Source organism: Nomascus leucogenys, chromosome 21 (genome assembly GCF_006542625.1).
Source record: "Nomascus leucogenys isolate Asia chromosome 21, Asia_NLE_v1, whole genome shotgun sequence".
NCBI lineage: Eukaryota > Metazoa > Chordata > Mammalia > Primates > Hylobatidae > Nomascus > Nomascus leucogenys.
The window spans coordinates 9,414,498-9,431,633 of NC_044401.1; the positions used below are offsets into that span (position 1 = coordinate 9,414,498).

General features: G+C 37.7%; 1 protein-coding gene across 1 annotated transcript in view; it reads right to left on the minus strand.

Moving 5' to 3' along the window:
* The window catches only part of PHLDB2 (pleckstrin homology like domain family B member 2), a 115,783-nt gene that overhangs the window by 5,037 nt on the left and 93,610 nt on the right, over window positions 1–17,136 (minus strand). Inside the window, exons 12-16 of the mRNA XM_012501068.2 lie at window positions 16,851–16,950; window positions 8,538–8,742; window positions 4,164–4,254; window positions 3,035–3,181; window positions 950–1,169 (exon numbers count right to left, since the gene is read on the minus strand). Coding sequence (XP_012356522.2) covers window positions 950–1,169; window positions 3,035–3,181; window positions 4,164–4,254; window positions 8,538–8,742; window positions 16,851–16,950 — 763 coding nt within the window. The remainder of the gene's footprint in view (window positions 1–949; window positions 1,170–3,034; window positions 3,182–4,163; window positions 4,255–8,537; window positions 8,743–16,850; window positions 16,951–17,136) is intronic.

The window sequence follows — 17,136 nt, forward strand, 5'->3', positions numbered from 1 at the left end:
AAATGACTAGACTGTTATTTACACTTTATTGCATCAATACATTTTACTATTCCTGGTGATACTCATAAATACTGATAGTCACCGCAAAACAGGGTTTTTTCATAATATCTGGCAAGACACCACTCTTTTTTAGCAGCTGCAAAGAAAGCAGAGCTATACTTGTACTAAAAATGGACATGTTTTGTATGTGATCCCAGAGGAAATAAGAGGTTCTTAATAAGTTTGCCAGTTACACTAATATTCCTGCATTTATTCGGTAGGGTATGTTTCTTGTCAGTCAACATTTAAGAATCCAAAAATATTTCAGTCACTTAATAAATATTACTGATCACTAGTTTACCAATGAGCTTTACTCTCTGTGCTTAAAAGACCATTCTAGTTTATGAACAATAGTTGAATGATTTTCAGCTATGGCTGCCTAATTGTGTCTGACTTAAATGGGACATATGACAATCAATCAATCACAAACCTCCCCCACTTTCTTTTCTGGTGTGGTGGTTTGAAAGGCAATATTTTTTTCTGCTCCCACCCTATAGTGATAGTATTTCTAGTAAGATATTGTGATGTTTCATAAAATGCAGTGAACATAAACAACTTGTTACCTAAATAAAGAATGGATTAAAACAGAAAAACAAATAAAAGGCAATATTTTGATCTAAAGAATAAATTTTACTTAATATTTATTGGGACCTGAGTTTACTTCAGAAGTAACATAGACCACTTCCCACTTTTTAAAGTAACATATAATGTTTACTATTTCTAGAAAGGAAATTCATATCATATGGACTGTATAATCTAAATATAAAATAACATACACCTACAAATCTAATATTGCCATTAATTCTGTTACGTATCAGCCTACCTATTTTCACTGAATTTCAGTTGCCTTTGCTCTTTAACAGGGGGTTCTTGATTTGAGTATATGGCTTAAATTGTTTTTATCACCCACCTGCATAATAAGAGAATGTTCGCTTGTTCCGATCAAAAACAAACCAACGTTTTTTCCACGTTTTAATTTTCCCACCCATTTTGATGAGGAATCCTCGGCAGGTCTTTTCTGTGATTGATACATGGTAACAGGTGTCAATATTGTGGCCAGCAGTCTCTACATGGCTCCGCAAATCAAAGTCTTCCTTCCGGACAGGCAGGTAGCGTGTCAAAGGACGAGCCTGGGAAAGTGCAAAACCCATTGCGTCTATAGCTAATTATTTGTTTTGTTTCAGGTCACAGATGTTTAGAAGCAGAAATTAACTGTAAAACCTAAGCTTTAAAATGCCCATATGATTAAAAGAGCTTAAGATAAACAAAGCACTTATGATTTGGAGTCTAAAAAGTGGATAGTATTTTCAGAAAGATGCTGTAATATGTAGGGGAGAGGCAGATAAACTCAGGACAATTTATTCTATTCCTTAAGATGGGCAGTTGAGAAAATGAAAAATGGTCATTTATCTTAGCTTAAAAGATGTACTTTGCTCTTGTAATGAAGCATGAAGTTTTCTGGGCTGCTCCTTGCAGATGAGGACTGCTCCACTGTTAGGTTTCCAGAAGTTGTCCCTGCCACAGCTTAACAATCATTCTCAAGTAATCTCAAGCATGACATGATTGATTGAACACTATTTAGTAAGTACGGCCCCCACAGGATCCCACAAAGCTGTACTTGTCAGTTTACATATATTCCGATAGAAATTGAAGGCAGAGATTTATATTTTGAAAAGTAAAGCTAAAATAAAGACAGAAGTGGAATCAAAACTGGACCTAATGTAATGAACTGTCCAGGACCAGATGCCAAAGGGATGTATTTAGATGTCTTTTATGTTACTGATGGCTGGTATGAAAGCTCGTCCAATCTAGGAAGCATATATCACCACGGGTGACAGTTCTAAAATGGTGTCTTATTTTATGCTGTTAAATAACCCCACCTCTTTGCCTTGGGGAAATGACCTAATTATATCCTTGAAGGCAACACTTATAATCAGGATTAAAATAGAATTGTGCTTTTTGGTTTGGCTTCAGATAGTAAACAAGCATGGATGACTTTCACTGCAAGTCAAAATTTGGCAGAGGGTTGGGCATGATGAAATAAAATAAACAAATTTTACTTTCTACTTTTCCTTCAATACTTAACGTTTGATTGTGTGGTACTTTGGTTGTAACAGATGCTACAGGCTTACTCTGATACCTCAAAGCACACAAAGTCTTAAAGATAGTCTCTAACTGCTATACTATCAAACGGCCAGCAACCACAAAGAATAAAAGTAATGGTATCTTTTGCCTTTGAGTCTAGTGAATCTTGATAAAATAGAATTGAGCTTTAAATTACATAGTACTTAACAAAACTTTATGTTAGTTGCTCAGAAAACATATTATGTAAGCAGCTACAGTGACAAGAACAGAGATTCAAATTCTACGATGACCAAGATAAGACATTAAACAAAATGTGTGGCTTCTCCAAACTTTGCTTGAATACAAAAAGCTTGTGCACAGGTGTTGAGGACTACTGTAGCAAAGGGAACACATGTGACAATACAGTGCTCAGAAAAAAAACAAAACACTACCACCATGACCAAGACACTGGGCTTGGTGAAAAATTACACTGCTCTAGATTGTTTGCTTGTAAAAGATGGCTTAGTAGAACCTCTTCCATTCCCCAAGCAAAGGTTTCAGTTCAAATGTTGTATTTGTTTTCAGCAGCAAATCCAGCTGCATTTTTAAAAGCTGCTCAAAAAAGATTCTCTTTTTAAAATGTACTCCAAAGAATGGGTGGAAGAAAAAGTGCTGCTACTGGCAAAACGTTCCATGCATGACTAAAGAAAAGTGTCATTTGGTTGGTGGTTCCCTAAGAGTTTTTAAATGAACTCACGTTTTTTTTTTTTTTTTTTTTTTTTGCACAGGAATGCACACTCTTCTCTTAACCCTTACATGTCAAGTGCTAATGCTCAGTGCCCACGAAAGCATCCTGACACAGAATAGCTGTCTTCTAGGAACTGCCACAAGGGGGCAACCTGCCCATATGCATTCAGATTGACCCACCAACCTGTGCTCTTTGTTTCTCCCTTATTTTTACTTCCTTTTCTATTAACTTCTGCCTCTGGCTAGTTTCTTCCTGTAATCGTTTTTCCAGGATTTCCCGGCGTCGTTTTTCTTCTTCCAGGGCTCGTTTTTTGGCTTCCATTTCCCGTTCCTAAGCATTATGCATAACAATGATTATTTTAAGACATACTGGTTATACTTGAATGGTTCCAATCAATATAAAAAAGACAATTCTTACTAGACAAATCTTGGTTTGTAGACCAGTCTCTTATAATACATAACCTACAAGAAAACAACTCATAACCATGCCTGGTATAACTTCCAAAATCATCATCGGCAGAAATGCAATCACTAAATTTAATTAACAATTAAATTGTGGTCTTCAGTGAAAATCCAGCTTGTTAATATATTCAGTTATTTAATCATTTCATATCAACCAGCAACTCTCCCATTTTAAATAAAAAGCCTCACAAACTGTCCCCTAGCACTTATCATGTGATTTAGCCTGTCTTTTGACTACTGTCTTCTAACTGAAGGCCATGGTCCCTCTAATTCCTGTTGTTGCTCTGTAGTTTCCTGGCTGAAGGTCACAGAGGAAGCACATGGGGAAGTTAGAAAAGGAAAGGAGGTGCCCTTCAGGGCAGGATGCAAAGGCATTTTGGGGGATTCCTAAGGAAGTCAGATTCTGACTTGAAATAGAGTCATAAAAATGTGGGATTTTAAATATTAAAATAGTGCAGTTAGCACAAACTGGGAAGGAAGAAATAATGCATAAAGACATGACATTCCTCCCTGCTCCTTGGCAGGAACACAAAGCAGCCATCAAAAAAACAAAAAACAAAAAACAAAACAAAACAAACAAACAAAAAAACCACACAAAAAAACACAAGGCATTCATTTTGGTCTATGTCAATACTACATATATATTTCAAGTTATGGAAAATCCACTGCAGTAGAGAGCCTTAGAAATCATCTAACACCTTTATTTTTCAGATAAGAAAATGAGACTGAGAAAGGTTGAGTGATTATTCCAGGAACACACGGCTCCTTAAGGAGGAGTACTGTCTGATGCCAAGTGCAGGGCTCCTGCACCACGGTATCACAGACCTCCGGCGTGAAAATATGAAGCTTACCCTAGATTCAAGCAGCCGCGTCTTTTCTGCATGAGCCTGCTTCAAAAGTCTCTCCATTTCTTCTATTCTAGCAATATTTGAAGTGCTGGCACTGAATGAAACACCAAAGCCTTTTAAGAATATTGGTTTAGACTGAGAAGTCTCTCTAACACACACACACACACACACACACACACACACACACACACACACACGGTCAAGGGAGGTGCATGACAAAATCCAAGCATATATAATTTAAAGAATGTTACTTACGAGTCATTGGACCGAAGAGCCAAATCAATTCAACTCTGAAAATTGTAGGTGACACTGACTTACCTCAGTTTAGAAGACAAAATATAGGCAAGCAAAATAATGCAATGCTTTACTCATAGGTAAATAAACCAAAACCAAATCTTACAAAGTGTGACTTCCAAATGTTTCCTCCAAAGTCTAAAAATAATGGCCCACGACAGTCCTTCCCATTAGTTTAATGACTTAAAGATATCAGACCAACAAGACTATCACCAACGTTCTATATAAATGACACCTAATGTTTGGAGTCACTTTATTCAGTTGCGGAATATGTATTATGAGCTACTTTTTGTTGTCCCTTTATATGTGTGGACACTTTATTTATTAAATCATGATGCCAATTAAAACATGACTTCTCCTATAGGTGCAGTGGATGGATGGCAGCCAGTTTTGTGAAGAGTACCCCCTCATGATACCAATAAGAAAACTGTATAAAGAGATTTAAGAGCTTCAAAAGAAATGATGGAAAAGACATCACTCAAGTGAAAGATGAAACCAAAGGGAGTGAAAGGTGCAAGAACAGTCAGGGTAACTAAAAGACAAAGTGAAAACTTGAAAATGTTTAACACAAAACAGGAACTTCTATTTTCCACTTGCTTACATTCTATTTGACTGTTCTGGAAAAGAGAGACTATAACCTAGGTCAAAACTTATTTACTTTGCTATTTCAGCTATGGGGACCATATGCTGTTTCTAATGCATGTGTACTTGTGTACTCATTTAAGTACCTGTCTTCTTTACTAGACTCTCTTGAGGACAGATAGACCAACTTTTGTGCCTGTATCCCTGTAGCATAGAACCTGGCATAGAGTAGGGATACATGTTTGTTAGACACATTCATATAAAAATAAATTCATTAAAAAGTCATATAAAAATGAAGAATCAGAGCCTTCTTGGTTATAGATAATTACTAAGATAGTATTCTCAAATTATATTTTTGCAAATCAAACCTAGGATGGTTTAAACCTAGGGCTAAGAGTTCTATTGGAGAGAACACAGGGCATACCATTTATTCTATAATCGGTACTGACAGCCCCATTACAAAACACATCCATTAAAGAGTGAACTGTCTTAGGAATACCGGATCCTTATAAGCTTAACAATTAGGCTGCACTTTGCAGAGTAACCTTGAACCACTTTTTAGCCAGGTGTTTTCTCCCACATGAAAGAGAAGAACATGGCAATAACTTCTCATTATTTCCATTAGCCAGTGAGGAGATACAAAAGAGTAAGTTCTGTTCTCTTCAGCTAGCAAGAATCCAAGGGAAAGGAATCTTTTAATTTTTGTACAGGAATTCTTATTCTCCTTCATTGTGAATACCTGACTTCATGGATGGAAAGGGATAAACTTCATTGGCCCAACTGAGAAAGCCAAAGACATGCGTGCAGGACATATAAGGGCACAAAATTATATTTATATTCTATAGTGTAGTTTGTGACATCAAATATATATGTTTTATATCTCTCATTAATTTGAAAATAATTTGAATTTCACTAAGTTTCAGGTCTTGAAAACTCGCCAGTTAGTCAAAACAAACTCACCAATAGCCTAATCCCCATTTATCTCTTTTTTTCATATAGTCAATGTTTATTTAGATTTCACTGTTTACCATTTTCTTTGCTTACATGTCCTCCCTCCTCCCCCCACCGTGAGATTTATTGAGCATACATATACATGACAAATAAAATTTGTATATATTTATGGTATATAACATGATGTTTTGATGTATGCATACATTGTGAAATGATTACTACAATTAAGCTAATTAACGTGGCTCACGCCTGTAATCCCAGCACTTTGGGAGGCCAAGTTGGGCAGATCACCTGAGGTCAGGAGTTCAAGACCAGCCTGGCCAACATGGTGAAACCCCATCTCTACTAAAAAAAAAAAAAAAAAAAAAAAATTAGCCAGATGTAGTGGTGGGTACCTGTAATCTCAGCTACTCATGAGGCTGAGACGAGAGAATTGCTTGAGCCCACAAGGCAGAGGTTGCAGTGAGCTGAGATTGCGCCATTGCACAGCAGCCTGGGCAACAGAGCCAGACTGTCTCAAAAATAATAATAATAATAGTAACACATTTATCACCTCATGTGGTTACCTTTTGCATGTGTGTGTGTGGTGAGACACATTTGTCCCTTAATTCTTTCTATGATAGCACTATTGCAAAATGGTAATTTCTGACAAGTAGTTATGTGTGGCCATGATCATTTTCCATAGTTGCTTTACACAAAACTGACTCTGTGGTGCTGGCAACTGCAGATAACTAATCCCCATGGTCAGAAACTACTAATAGTATTTAATGTCATTGTCTTATGAGATCTTCTGAATGTCAAAAAATTGAAGCGAAGTAGAAGATGCCTGTAAAAGGTGGAGTGCAAAGGGGAGGGAGAAACAGGCATTTCTCTTCTGTACCATCAACTTTAAAACAAAATTCATGATACTCAAAGATAAGCTCTTACCAATTATTATAATGGAAAATAAGTGATAAACACCAGGGAAGCAGGTTATGAGGAACTAATGTTTGGAATGTGTATTTTGATAAAGCATCCTTAATTGGGAATTTTTTGAAGATTGGTAGAAAGAAGAGTAAAAAACTAAAAAATCTTTTCTGCTTAAGATTTGTTTTTAACTTATGTACTAAAATATCCCCAAATTATAAGCCTATTAATGAGGTAATTCCATGCTGAAATTCTAGTCACACAAACTTGGCCTCGTGGTTTATTATGTCACAAAAAAATATTTGTAGGATGATAGGATTACTCAGAGTTGTGGGTACATTTGCCCTTCACTTTTTGTTGAGACATCGCTTTGTGACTACCAGAAAGTTACATGAGTCAGACAATGTTTTTGCTTTTTCAATATCATTATTTACAGTGTAGACAAACATAATGCTCAGAAAATAGGTCTTGGGTCACAGAAAACAGACAATTGAGAGTCAAATTCTGCATAAAATCTCTATTCTGCTAAAATTATTAAATTGGCTTATAGAAGAGTATTCTGAATACTACCGACACGGATACTTATTATTACTATTATCATTATTAACTTACTAAGCCCTGACTTTGTGCTTATCCTTTGAGAAAATGTTAAGAACCAATACAGTCAAAGGCACAGAGATTTGAGAGTTCTTCATCCTCTCAATCATTAAGCTCTGTGAGGTGTATCGGGAGAACGAACGGGAGTTGGGGGGAACTAGAGTGCCAGGTTCTGGGATCTGACAGTAGGTTGTCGGACATCAAAACTTTAGAAAAGGAGGAGCACCATGGCCAGATTTATATGTTAAGACCACCTTTGCTTGTCTCTAAGTATAAATACAAATGTGAACACTTAAATCCTTACAAAAATTTTAACATACAGAATAGCAAAAAGCTTCCTTTTAACAAATACAAGGGTAAGAAATCCTCCAAAGTTCTGACTGTTGTTGGAAATTATTTCATTTCTTTTTCTTTCTTTCTTTTTTTTTTTTTTGAGACGGAGTTTCACTCGTTGCCCAGGCCAGAGTGCAATAGCGCAATCTTGGCTCACTGTAACCTCCGCCTCCCAGGTTTAAGGGATTCTCCTGCCTCAGCCTCCTGAGTAGCTGAGACTATAGGCATGCGCCACCACACCCAGCCAATTTTTTGTATTTAGTAGAGACAGGGTTTCTCCATGTTGGTCCGGCTGGTCTCGAACTGTTGACCTCAGGTGATCCACCCACCTTGGCCTCCCAAGGTGCTGGGATTATAGGCATGCGCCACTGTGCCTGGGCCCTCTTTTTTTAATCAAAAGCAGTGTAAGTGGAGCTTAGAGCTAACCAACAGAAGGAAATAAATTTTAAAGCACAGTGTAAATCTGAGCTCAAGTGGAGAAAAACAGGAAAAAGGTGGAAACAGATTATATGATGCCTGACTAGCTAAGTTACACAAGATAAGAGAAACTACTTTCAAAGGCCATCATGACACCAACCCTCTTCTGCATTATAGACCCTCTATGTCTCAAAAATTTGGGCTTGTGCATATACAGTTCCCAAATTGATGGCTTTACTTTTCGTGAGCAGTAGGCTCTTTTCCAAACCAGAAACCTTACACATAAATAAATCTTACCTAGAGATGTTGTCAGGTGAGCAAGCAGAGATGCTGGTCTCCATGCTATCAGAGCTATCTAGGCTCAAAGTATCAAAGGCCTGGTCCTTGTAGCTGTGATCTGGATAATGGAAACTATTCAAGTAGACATTTGATTCAGATGCTGTGCGGTTGTAAAATTCAGATTTCTGCCTGTGTCCTTCACTCATCTGTTGGTGATTATAACCTAAGGAAGGAGCCATAAATATGTTAGTTTGCCTCATTTTTCAGTCTTTGAATCTTAAACGTCTACAGACACAAGCCAGCAACCAGAAACATCTGCCTATGAAGCTTGGGCCTTGGTCTAATTTGTTTTGAAGCCAAGAAGATCAAAGAAAGAGCACCACGCTCAGTGCAAGCAACAGTTTGAATGAAGCAGTCTGCTGAGTCTCTTACCCCTCAGCAGGATCACTTGACACTTTCCTATGGCATTCCTACATCTCAGCACAACCAGCAACACACAAACACAAAAGAAACCAAACAGAAACACAATCAAAGGCCCTGAATCCTCTAGAAATAGCTGTGTTCAAGTGAAAATAAGATGCCTCCTAGTGACAAGCAAAACCAGGGTTTTAGGGCAGGCATTTCTTCAATGGTATTCAACTTAAGGAGCACTCAGTCTGGTCATAAAAAAGCAGGTGGAATCTTTCAAGTGTAGGATTTCAGAAACTCATATATTATCACTGACACTTTTAATCTTGTTAAGATCCAAACTACACATTTTTCCCATTTTCTCTCTCTCTCTTTTTCAGTTGTTCTTGTCTGTCAATTACTTACTTAATTCAGAGTCAACATTCCTTCCAATGATTGTGCTCCTTGTAATTACCCTAGCTCTCTTCTTTTCCCACCATAACAATCAGCCTTCCACACGCTGTTGATAACAACCATTTGAAAATGTAGGCATCAGTAGGACGAAAAGCACCATAAATAAGAGGCCTTTTATTTATTTTTTATTTTTATTTTTTGAGACAAAGTCATGCTCTGTCACCAGGCTGGAGTGCAGTGGTGCAATCTCAGCTCACTGCAACCTCCACCGGGTTCAAGCAATTTTCCTGCCTCAGCCTCCCGAATAGCTGGGACTACAGGTGTGCACCACCATGCCCAGCTAACTTTTGTATTTTTAGTAGAGACGGGGTTTCACCATGTTGGCCAGGATGATCTCGATCTCTTGACCTTGTGATCTGCCCGCCTTGGCCTCCCAAAGTGCTGGGATTACAGGTGTGAGCCACCGTGCCTGGCCAAGAGGTCTTTTCTTTACCCTGGTGCTTGGTCAGCTGGCACTTTAGGTTATTGGCTTTACCTTGTGTTACTGCTATGGCTTGCTCTCTGATCGCTGATTTAGGGCATTACAAGTCAAATTTTCTTCTTTTCAATTCTCTATTTATTATAGACTCAGGAGCAGGCATCATATTGATTAACAAATTCCTCAATTCATGAAAAAACTTTTCTCTAGCCAGTACTAGAGTTTGTAATCTCTTTCTCCCTGATAAGAGAATGTCTACTCGAATAGTTTCCATTACCCAGGGAGTTATTACCAGAGCTATTCAGAGTTCACAACTGGACCATTTGAATTTCCTCTTTTTTGTGTGCTCTACCTACCTTTCAATGAAAGTTTTAGTAGTAATGAAATGGTCAATACTAGGCAAGAGGATGAAAGAAGAGAAGTAATTCTCAATGGCTTTCTCAGCTATTGATTAAAGATTTCCATTTAAAAATAGAAGCCACATCCATGATGCCTTAACAAAGCACTGTATGTCAAAATTTCTGTAAAATGGTTTTAGTTTCATGCAGAGTATTCACACCATTAGTATTTGGAGTGGTTTTAGATATTTAAGTGAAAATAGGTTATTTCAGATTCAGACATTTCTGGGAAAATAAGTTACTTTAATATTATCTGCCATTATAAATTATAAATACATACATATTTTTTAAAGCCATATAGCATTTAGCTAAGGGAAGATGCAAAACATAAAAGCACACCACAAGACTAAATAGAATATCATGAATTATAATGGTCAATCCACACAGCATTAAATGAAGCTGGTATAGTCATATGCGTGAAGCTGCGCTTTTTTTTAACAAAGGCAAAATAATTCATTACTCAAATATTTACCTTTGATACTTGAACTTTTGGAATTACTAATTGCTCCTTTTAAGTTGTTTCCAATTATTTATTATGCAAATGACAAAAAAAACAACAGAAATTATTTGAAAAGGTCACACGTATATTTTCTTATGATTTCAAAAAAAGGCTTGTGGCATAGAAAAGTTTCACATTGGCACCAACTACATGGAAGATATTTCCTTGTAGTACGAAAAACAAATCCCTAAATGACAGCCATGTAATTTAAAACATACAAGAATTATCTCTCTGGCAATGAGTGACATTGCCACAACCTCTTCCTCTCCCTGAGTTTTCCACATTGAGGAAAAACCAACTCTTATGAAGCAAATACCACCCTCTTGGAAAAGCAGGACAAAGGTGAGCATATTTCTTAAGGGAACTGTATGTCTTGCTCCTCAGATCTTCCAGGGTTGTGTTTTTTTGTTGTTGTTGTTTTTTGGCTACTTTTCCAAAAGTATCACAGAATAAAAAAATAGAACTTATGGGTGAAGGAGATAGTAAACTAAAATGACTCAGCTCAGATGTTTCAGGTGAATGTAGAAGGGCCAGCTACATTACAATTTGTACTGTGCTAAGGGTTGTGAACATTAATTCCCCAGACCAACTCACAAGTTGCTGAGGTTTGACTCTACGACTGAATCTCCCAGTCATTCTGGTGGTAGGATAAGCATTTTACATTTTCATGGCAACTTAAACGAAAAAGCATGAGGCCGATAATAAGCATCTCTTTCCCAACCCAGGATTTTTATTTCCCATGAATCCAATGTGAGTAGAAAAGTTCACCTCATGCAGCTACTCATTTCTGCCTACTGGCAACACTTTACTGACCTCAGTGAACCCCACTGTCACCTGGCCTAGCTTCCTCCCTGCTGAACAAATCTCCCAAAAACAGGTAACCCCTGCAATTATCAATACGGGCATGGGCCCCTCTCCTGTGATCCTGCAATTGAACCAGTGTGATTCCAAAGAGCTCATTTTGGGATTCAGGCTCTGGCCTGGCCATCCAAAGGCATAGATATTTTAAACAGAGGAAACATCATAGAAGATCAGGGGATGGGGCTGGGTAACCTGGTAGGAGGCCCAAGGAGAGATGCTGGTGCAGTGAAGGAACACTAGAATGGCAGTAAACTGGCCTAGGCCTCCACTCTCATGGAAGCTTTATCAGGAAAGGAGATGCAGATGTCCTGTGCACCACAGTTTACCTCCATTTATTTAGCATGTGGATGTCATAAGATAAATAGTCACTGAACGAATTTATCTTTTCATCTATATATTCCATATAAATAGTCCAATAAGGAAGTGGAATGCATCTAATTTTTGAGGGGCAGCAAAGAAACAAGATTGGGAAAAATGAGACTTTCCCAACCCCTGAGACTATTTGGTTTCTGTTTTTTAATTATGTAGCAAGAATAACATTAATCAGTGGGAAAGCAACTAAAACAGTAAAAAGGGCCTTGAAAATGCACTAAATCCTTCCTATCCAGACAGAAATAGCTGTTTGAAGGGGTAGTTTATAAGATGTATAAAGCAAGACCTAATTGAGGCTTGTTCCTAATCATAGCCACACAAGGAACCCAAACCAGCTCAGCTCTTCACTGCCTGGGACAGCCAAGAGACCAAATGTGCAAGGCCCATTTATTATTATTATTTTTAATGCCGGTCTCTATTAATTCTGGCTAATCGGACCTGAAAAGTCTCTGTGAGTTAACAATTACGCAATGTGTAGAGTCCTGCCAATACATTCCCAATATGTGGTATATACTTTTACATGGCTATCTGGGCTGTAATATAGAAAGTGAGATGACTAAAAGTATAACCTGGGGTTAAGAGGATAAAATTAACCAGTATTTCTATCAATTCAGCCTGTCATAGCTCACCTGCTGAGGAATTCATTCTTCCTAACGACAGTCCACAGCCAGAAGAAGAGGGCACAGGACAAGTCAGGAATGAAGAAGGAGAATGATTGTAGAAAGGGAAAAAGATATAAGATCAAAAAGGATGACAAGGGGGCAGGAAAAACATACAACACTTCCAACATGCACTCATTGATGGTGTTAGTTACAATACCAAATTAACAAGGTATGATGTTCACAGTTTCAGATTAAATCTAAGTTTACAGAGAAAAACTCAAGAAATCTTAAAAAAAATTGATACATGCGTAGTCAAAAAAGATTGTTACAAGACAAATAAATCTTTCACACATATTCATCAACCAGAAAATAGGAAGAATAAAAACAGATTATATCTATCAAACAATTCTTTTTCCAAACAGACAATAGCAAATAGTTTTTAAGAGCTCAGGTTTGTAAAATGCCATTCAATTATTTGAAGCACAGTTCATCAAGTTTTATAACACATCGTCTAACATCCTACATCTCTACCACCTAGCCACAGGAAATAACCATCTTACTTATTCAAGCCAATCATTTAAACTATACTTCACTCTCCACTAAGTCTTTCTTAGAAAACAGACTCCAATGAAATGAGTAAGTAGGAGCTTCCTAAATCCTTTCATCCTTTGACTGTAGCCTGCCTTATTTGTACCTGTCCTTGATAAAGGAGAATCACGGTTTACACTTAGCTCGTATACATCATAATACCCTCTATTCTCTTTATATAGATTCTGAATCTTACAAAACAATGCTTCCACAGCACTCATGTTTCCTGCAGGGTCTGACCTTGCGATTAAAAGCCAAAACAAAGAGGGTCATGCAGCTGCCAGTGAATCAACAGCAGCTGCACCCAGCATTGTGTTTCTTGCAAATATGCAACAATTTTTCTCTATTGTGTAAAAGAAATAATTATTAGACTAAAAATCCACCACTGCACAGTGTTAAATCTGATCATTTCTTAAACATGACTTGACAATGACCTTTCAATATTTGCTGGAAACAAAAACACCACACAAGGAGGTTGTCATACCTTTCTTGGACTTTCCTGTATTTAACAAAAACAAAAGGACAAAGATTTCATTCATTCTAAAGCTGACAAAGGAATAGTTCACAAGTTGTTCAAAAGCCAATAACCATTCCAACTTCAGAAGCTGAGTTTCTCAGCTCTCTGTTTTAAACTCTCCTCTCAATGTTCTTTGCACGACTCACGCTGTCAGTTCTATTAACAGTGCTGATTGAGTAAGGCTTATACTTACACCATCATCCTTGATGTATCCATTACGAATAGCAGCAAAAAAAGGTGTATTTAAGTTAATTGTGTAAGTTTAAAAGATGATTAAGTCTACTAAATGTGAGTTAATGAAAATATGCCCGGTATATTTTTTTTCAAAACCATAGAATTTTACTTGTATTTGCTATTTTAATAAAGTTAACAAGTGCTAGTCAAACAATTCTAAATGAAATTATGATCCATCCCTCCTGGTTTTTTGTGAGCCACCAGTTTGGGCGGTGTAGAAAATCCTGCCAGTTTTACAGTCTGCTGGGGCTCTAAGAACTATAGACCCTGACTTCTCCTCCTCTGGGTAGGGGAGCCAAAGGCAGCAGGCTGTCTTTTCAGAACACATCTCCTTGGACCAACATGCATATAATGGTTCTCTATTTCCTCAGAAGCTGCCCCATCAGAATTACATGAAACTCTTCAAGAGGAAAAGCACTTTACAGTTACAGCAGAGAAAGACTGAAGTTGCAGTCTTCTCGCTGCATAAAGGACATATCAATAAAGAACAAGAGCACAAAAGATAAATCAAAGACAGATTTGATTTAGCAGCGGGAACATCAGTAATGTGGCCTAAGGGAATTAGCTCAGTCTTCCTCCATGAAACTGGCATGGGATTCCCATTACTTCAGGGGAAAACAGATTAGAATAACTGAGATCAAACCTTCCCTCGGTTTCACCATATTCTCGCAAAATCCTCTGAAATGGTAATGTTAATAGCTCTTGAGTTTTGCAAATCTATTTATGTACTATAAAGGTCTAGTTTTTCTTCTCTTTGAGAAAATACTTTTGTTTATTAATTTATTTTTTGAGAAAGGGTCTTGCTCTGTTGCCTAGCTATAGTGTAGTGGCATGATGGCAGCTCACTACAGCCTTGACTCCCAGGCTCAAGCCATCCTCCTACCTCAGCCGCCTGAGTGTTTGGGACCACAGGTGCATGCCACCATGCCTGGCTAATTTTTAAATTACTTGTAGAGATGGGATCTCACTATGTTGCCCAGGCTGGTCTCAAATTCTTAACTCAAGCAATCTTCCTTCCTCAGCCTCCCAAGGTGCTGAGAGTACAGGCATGAGCCGCCAAACCTGGCAAGAAAATATTTTTAACATGGAGTATAGTAATTTGTGATCCCACCCTCTTTCCCAAATGCTTGCTCTTTCTCTTAAACACCTGAAGTACATGAAAATGCTTAATGGTCTTTGTGGTGTTGTGGCCAATCTAAGCTTTGATGTCTTCTGACGGTGGGAAAAATATATTTAAAAGGAAGTCTAGTACATGCCTGTAATCCCAGCACTTTGGGAGGCCAAGGTGGGAGATCACTGGAGCCCAGGAGGTCGAGACCATCCTGGGAAACATGACAAAAACCCATCTCTGCCAAAAAAAATACAAAAATCAGCCAGGTGTGGTAGCACACACCTATATAGTACCAGCTTACTTGGGAGGCTGAGGTGGGAGGATCACTTGAACCCAGGAGGCAGAGTTTGCAGTGAGCTGTAATCACACCACTGCATTCCAGCCTGGACAACAGAGTAAGACCTTGTCTCAAATATTTATATGTAAATATTATAGAAAAATGTTTCAACAGCAAATAGACTTGACCCACAATTTAACAGTGATAAATGAGAGCCAAAATAGACTCATTTATGTTTATTATTTACAAATATTAAAAGAATATGTTTAGCTTATTAAGAAATTATGGCAAAGAAAATAAAATAGTTCAATCAGTGTATTTGATTCAAATATTACCATTGCAAACGTCTCTTACACATTATAAACCTATTATGGATACTATACCCTCTAATTTTTAAATCGCCTTTAGTAATGATTTGTAAACCTCATTCCAGTGATATATATATATATATATATATATATATATATATCATATATACATACACAATACACATTATGTGCACATATATATAAATTTATATATGTATATGTAGTATATATGTATTATATGTGTGTGTGTATATATGTTCGTATGTGTGTGTGTGTGTATATATATTTTCCCTGATGGAAAACCAGTGTTATCTCTCAGTACCACTGGCAGAGAGGCCAAATAGCTAGAATCGAATTCCAGCCTGCTTAGAGGGGAGGATTTGAATCCCATCAATGCATGAATGTATTTGAAGGCCAAATGCCTGCCATCCCCAAAGCATTTCCGTTTATATCCTAGGCATACCGCCATTATTTCATTTACCACATTTTATTGAAATCATCTGTTCTATGTCTTTCTTCCTCAATAGACTATAAACATTTCAAAGGCAAGCTTCCTATCATTCATTTGCATTCTTGGTACCTAGCATCGTGCCTGCTCAAAAGTTTGGGCAATGTAACTTGCTGACTTAAACTATTGTGTTAACACAAGAAATCTAATCCTCTCAACAAGAATCTTAGCCCTGGAACTATGTTACAGTAATTTCTTCTAGCCCCATGAAGACTATCTGAGAATCCCATTATAAATGTAATGTATTATTACAAAAAAAAATGCTGAGAGTCAAAGTCTACCTGAAACATAACAACTATGAAGTATAAAAGCTCAAATCTACATTAAAAGGCCTATAAGAATTCTGTTCTGGGCCACTAATGCTATATTTGCCATGTGCTAAATGATTCTTTAGCACAAGGTTCATTCGACATAGTGGCTCAGACACAACCCAGGTGAGTGCTCTTGGTTAAGTGCCCTGGTAATCTCCTTGGATCTCACTGGTCTCTCTTTTCTTTCTATTAATCAAATGGGAAGGTTAGTAATTCTCTAGGGGTCTTTCTGGTTTCAGAGTTCTATCAAATCTATGAAGTACAATGGGAATGTTTAAAATATACCAGCTATATGTATAAATAGGAAAAGTTACATATCCCTCCTGAAAGAGAACACGTTAAGAGTAAAATTAGGCCTTTGGTTGATCCCTCCTCTAATCATCCCTACCCCTGTTCTCACTTCCTCCCCCTGAAGAATTCTAATGCTTAACAAAAGGCCATGACATTTGATTTAAAAGGTACGTACCTCTGAGCATCCTCCGAGATTCTGAGTCTTTGGCCATGGCTGCCAATGAGGGAGGGAGCACACTTCCACAGCTGTTACTCTGTCCTAGGGGCAGGTGGGCCTGCAGGAAGCAGGAGGGAGTACTTCAGGCAAGCTGCAGGCTGAATGGACCATTAGGAAATGGCCACATCCCTGTTTCCAAAGCTCCTATCTAAGTGTACAGGGCAGAGAAGGTAAGTCTTTGCATTTCATTTGTTGATGGTAAGTGGTAAAGGCCAGTTACTGGCCCTCCCAAGAAGCTCCAGGG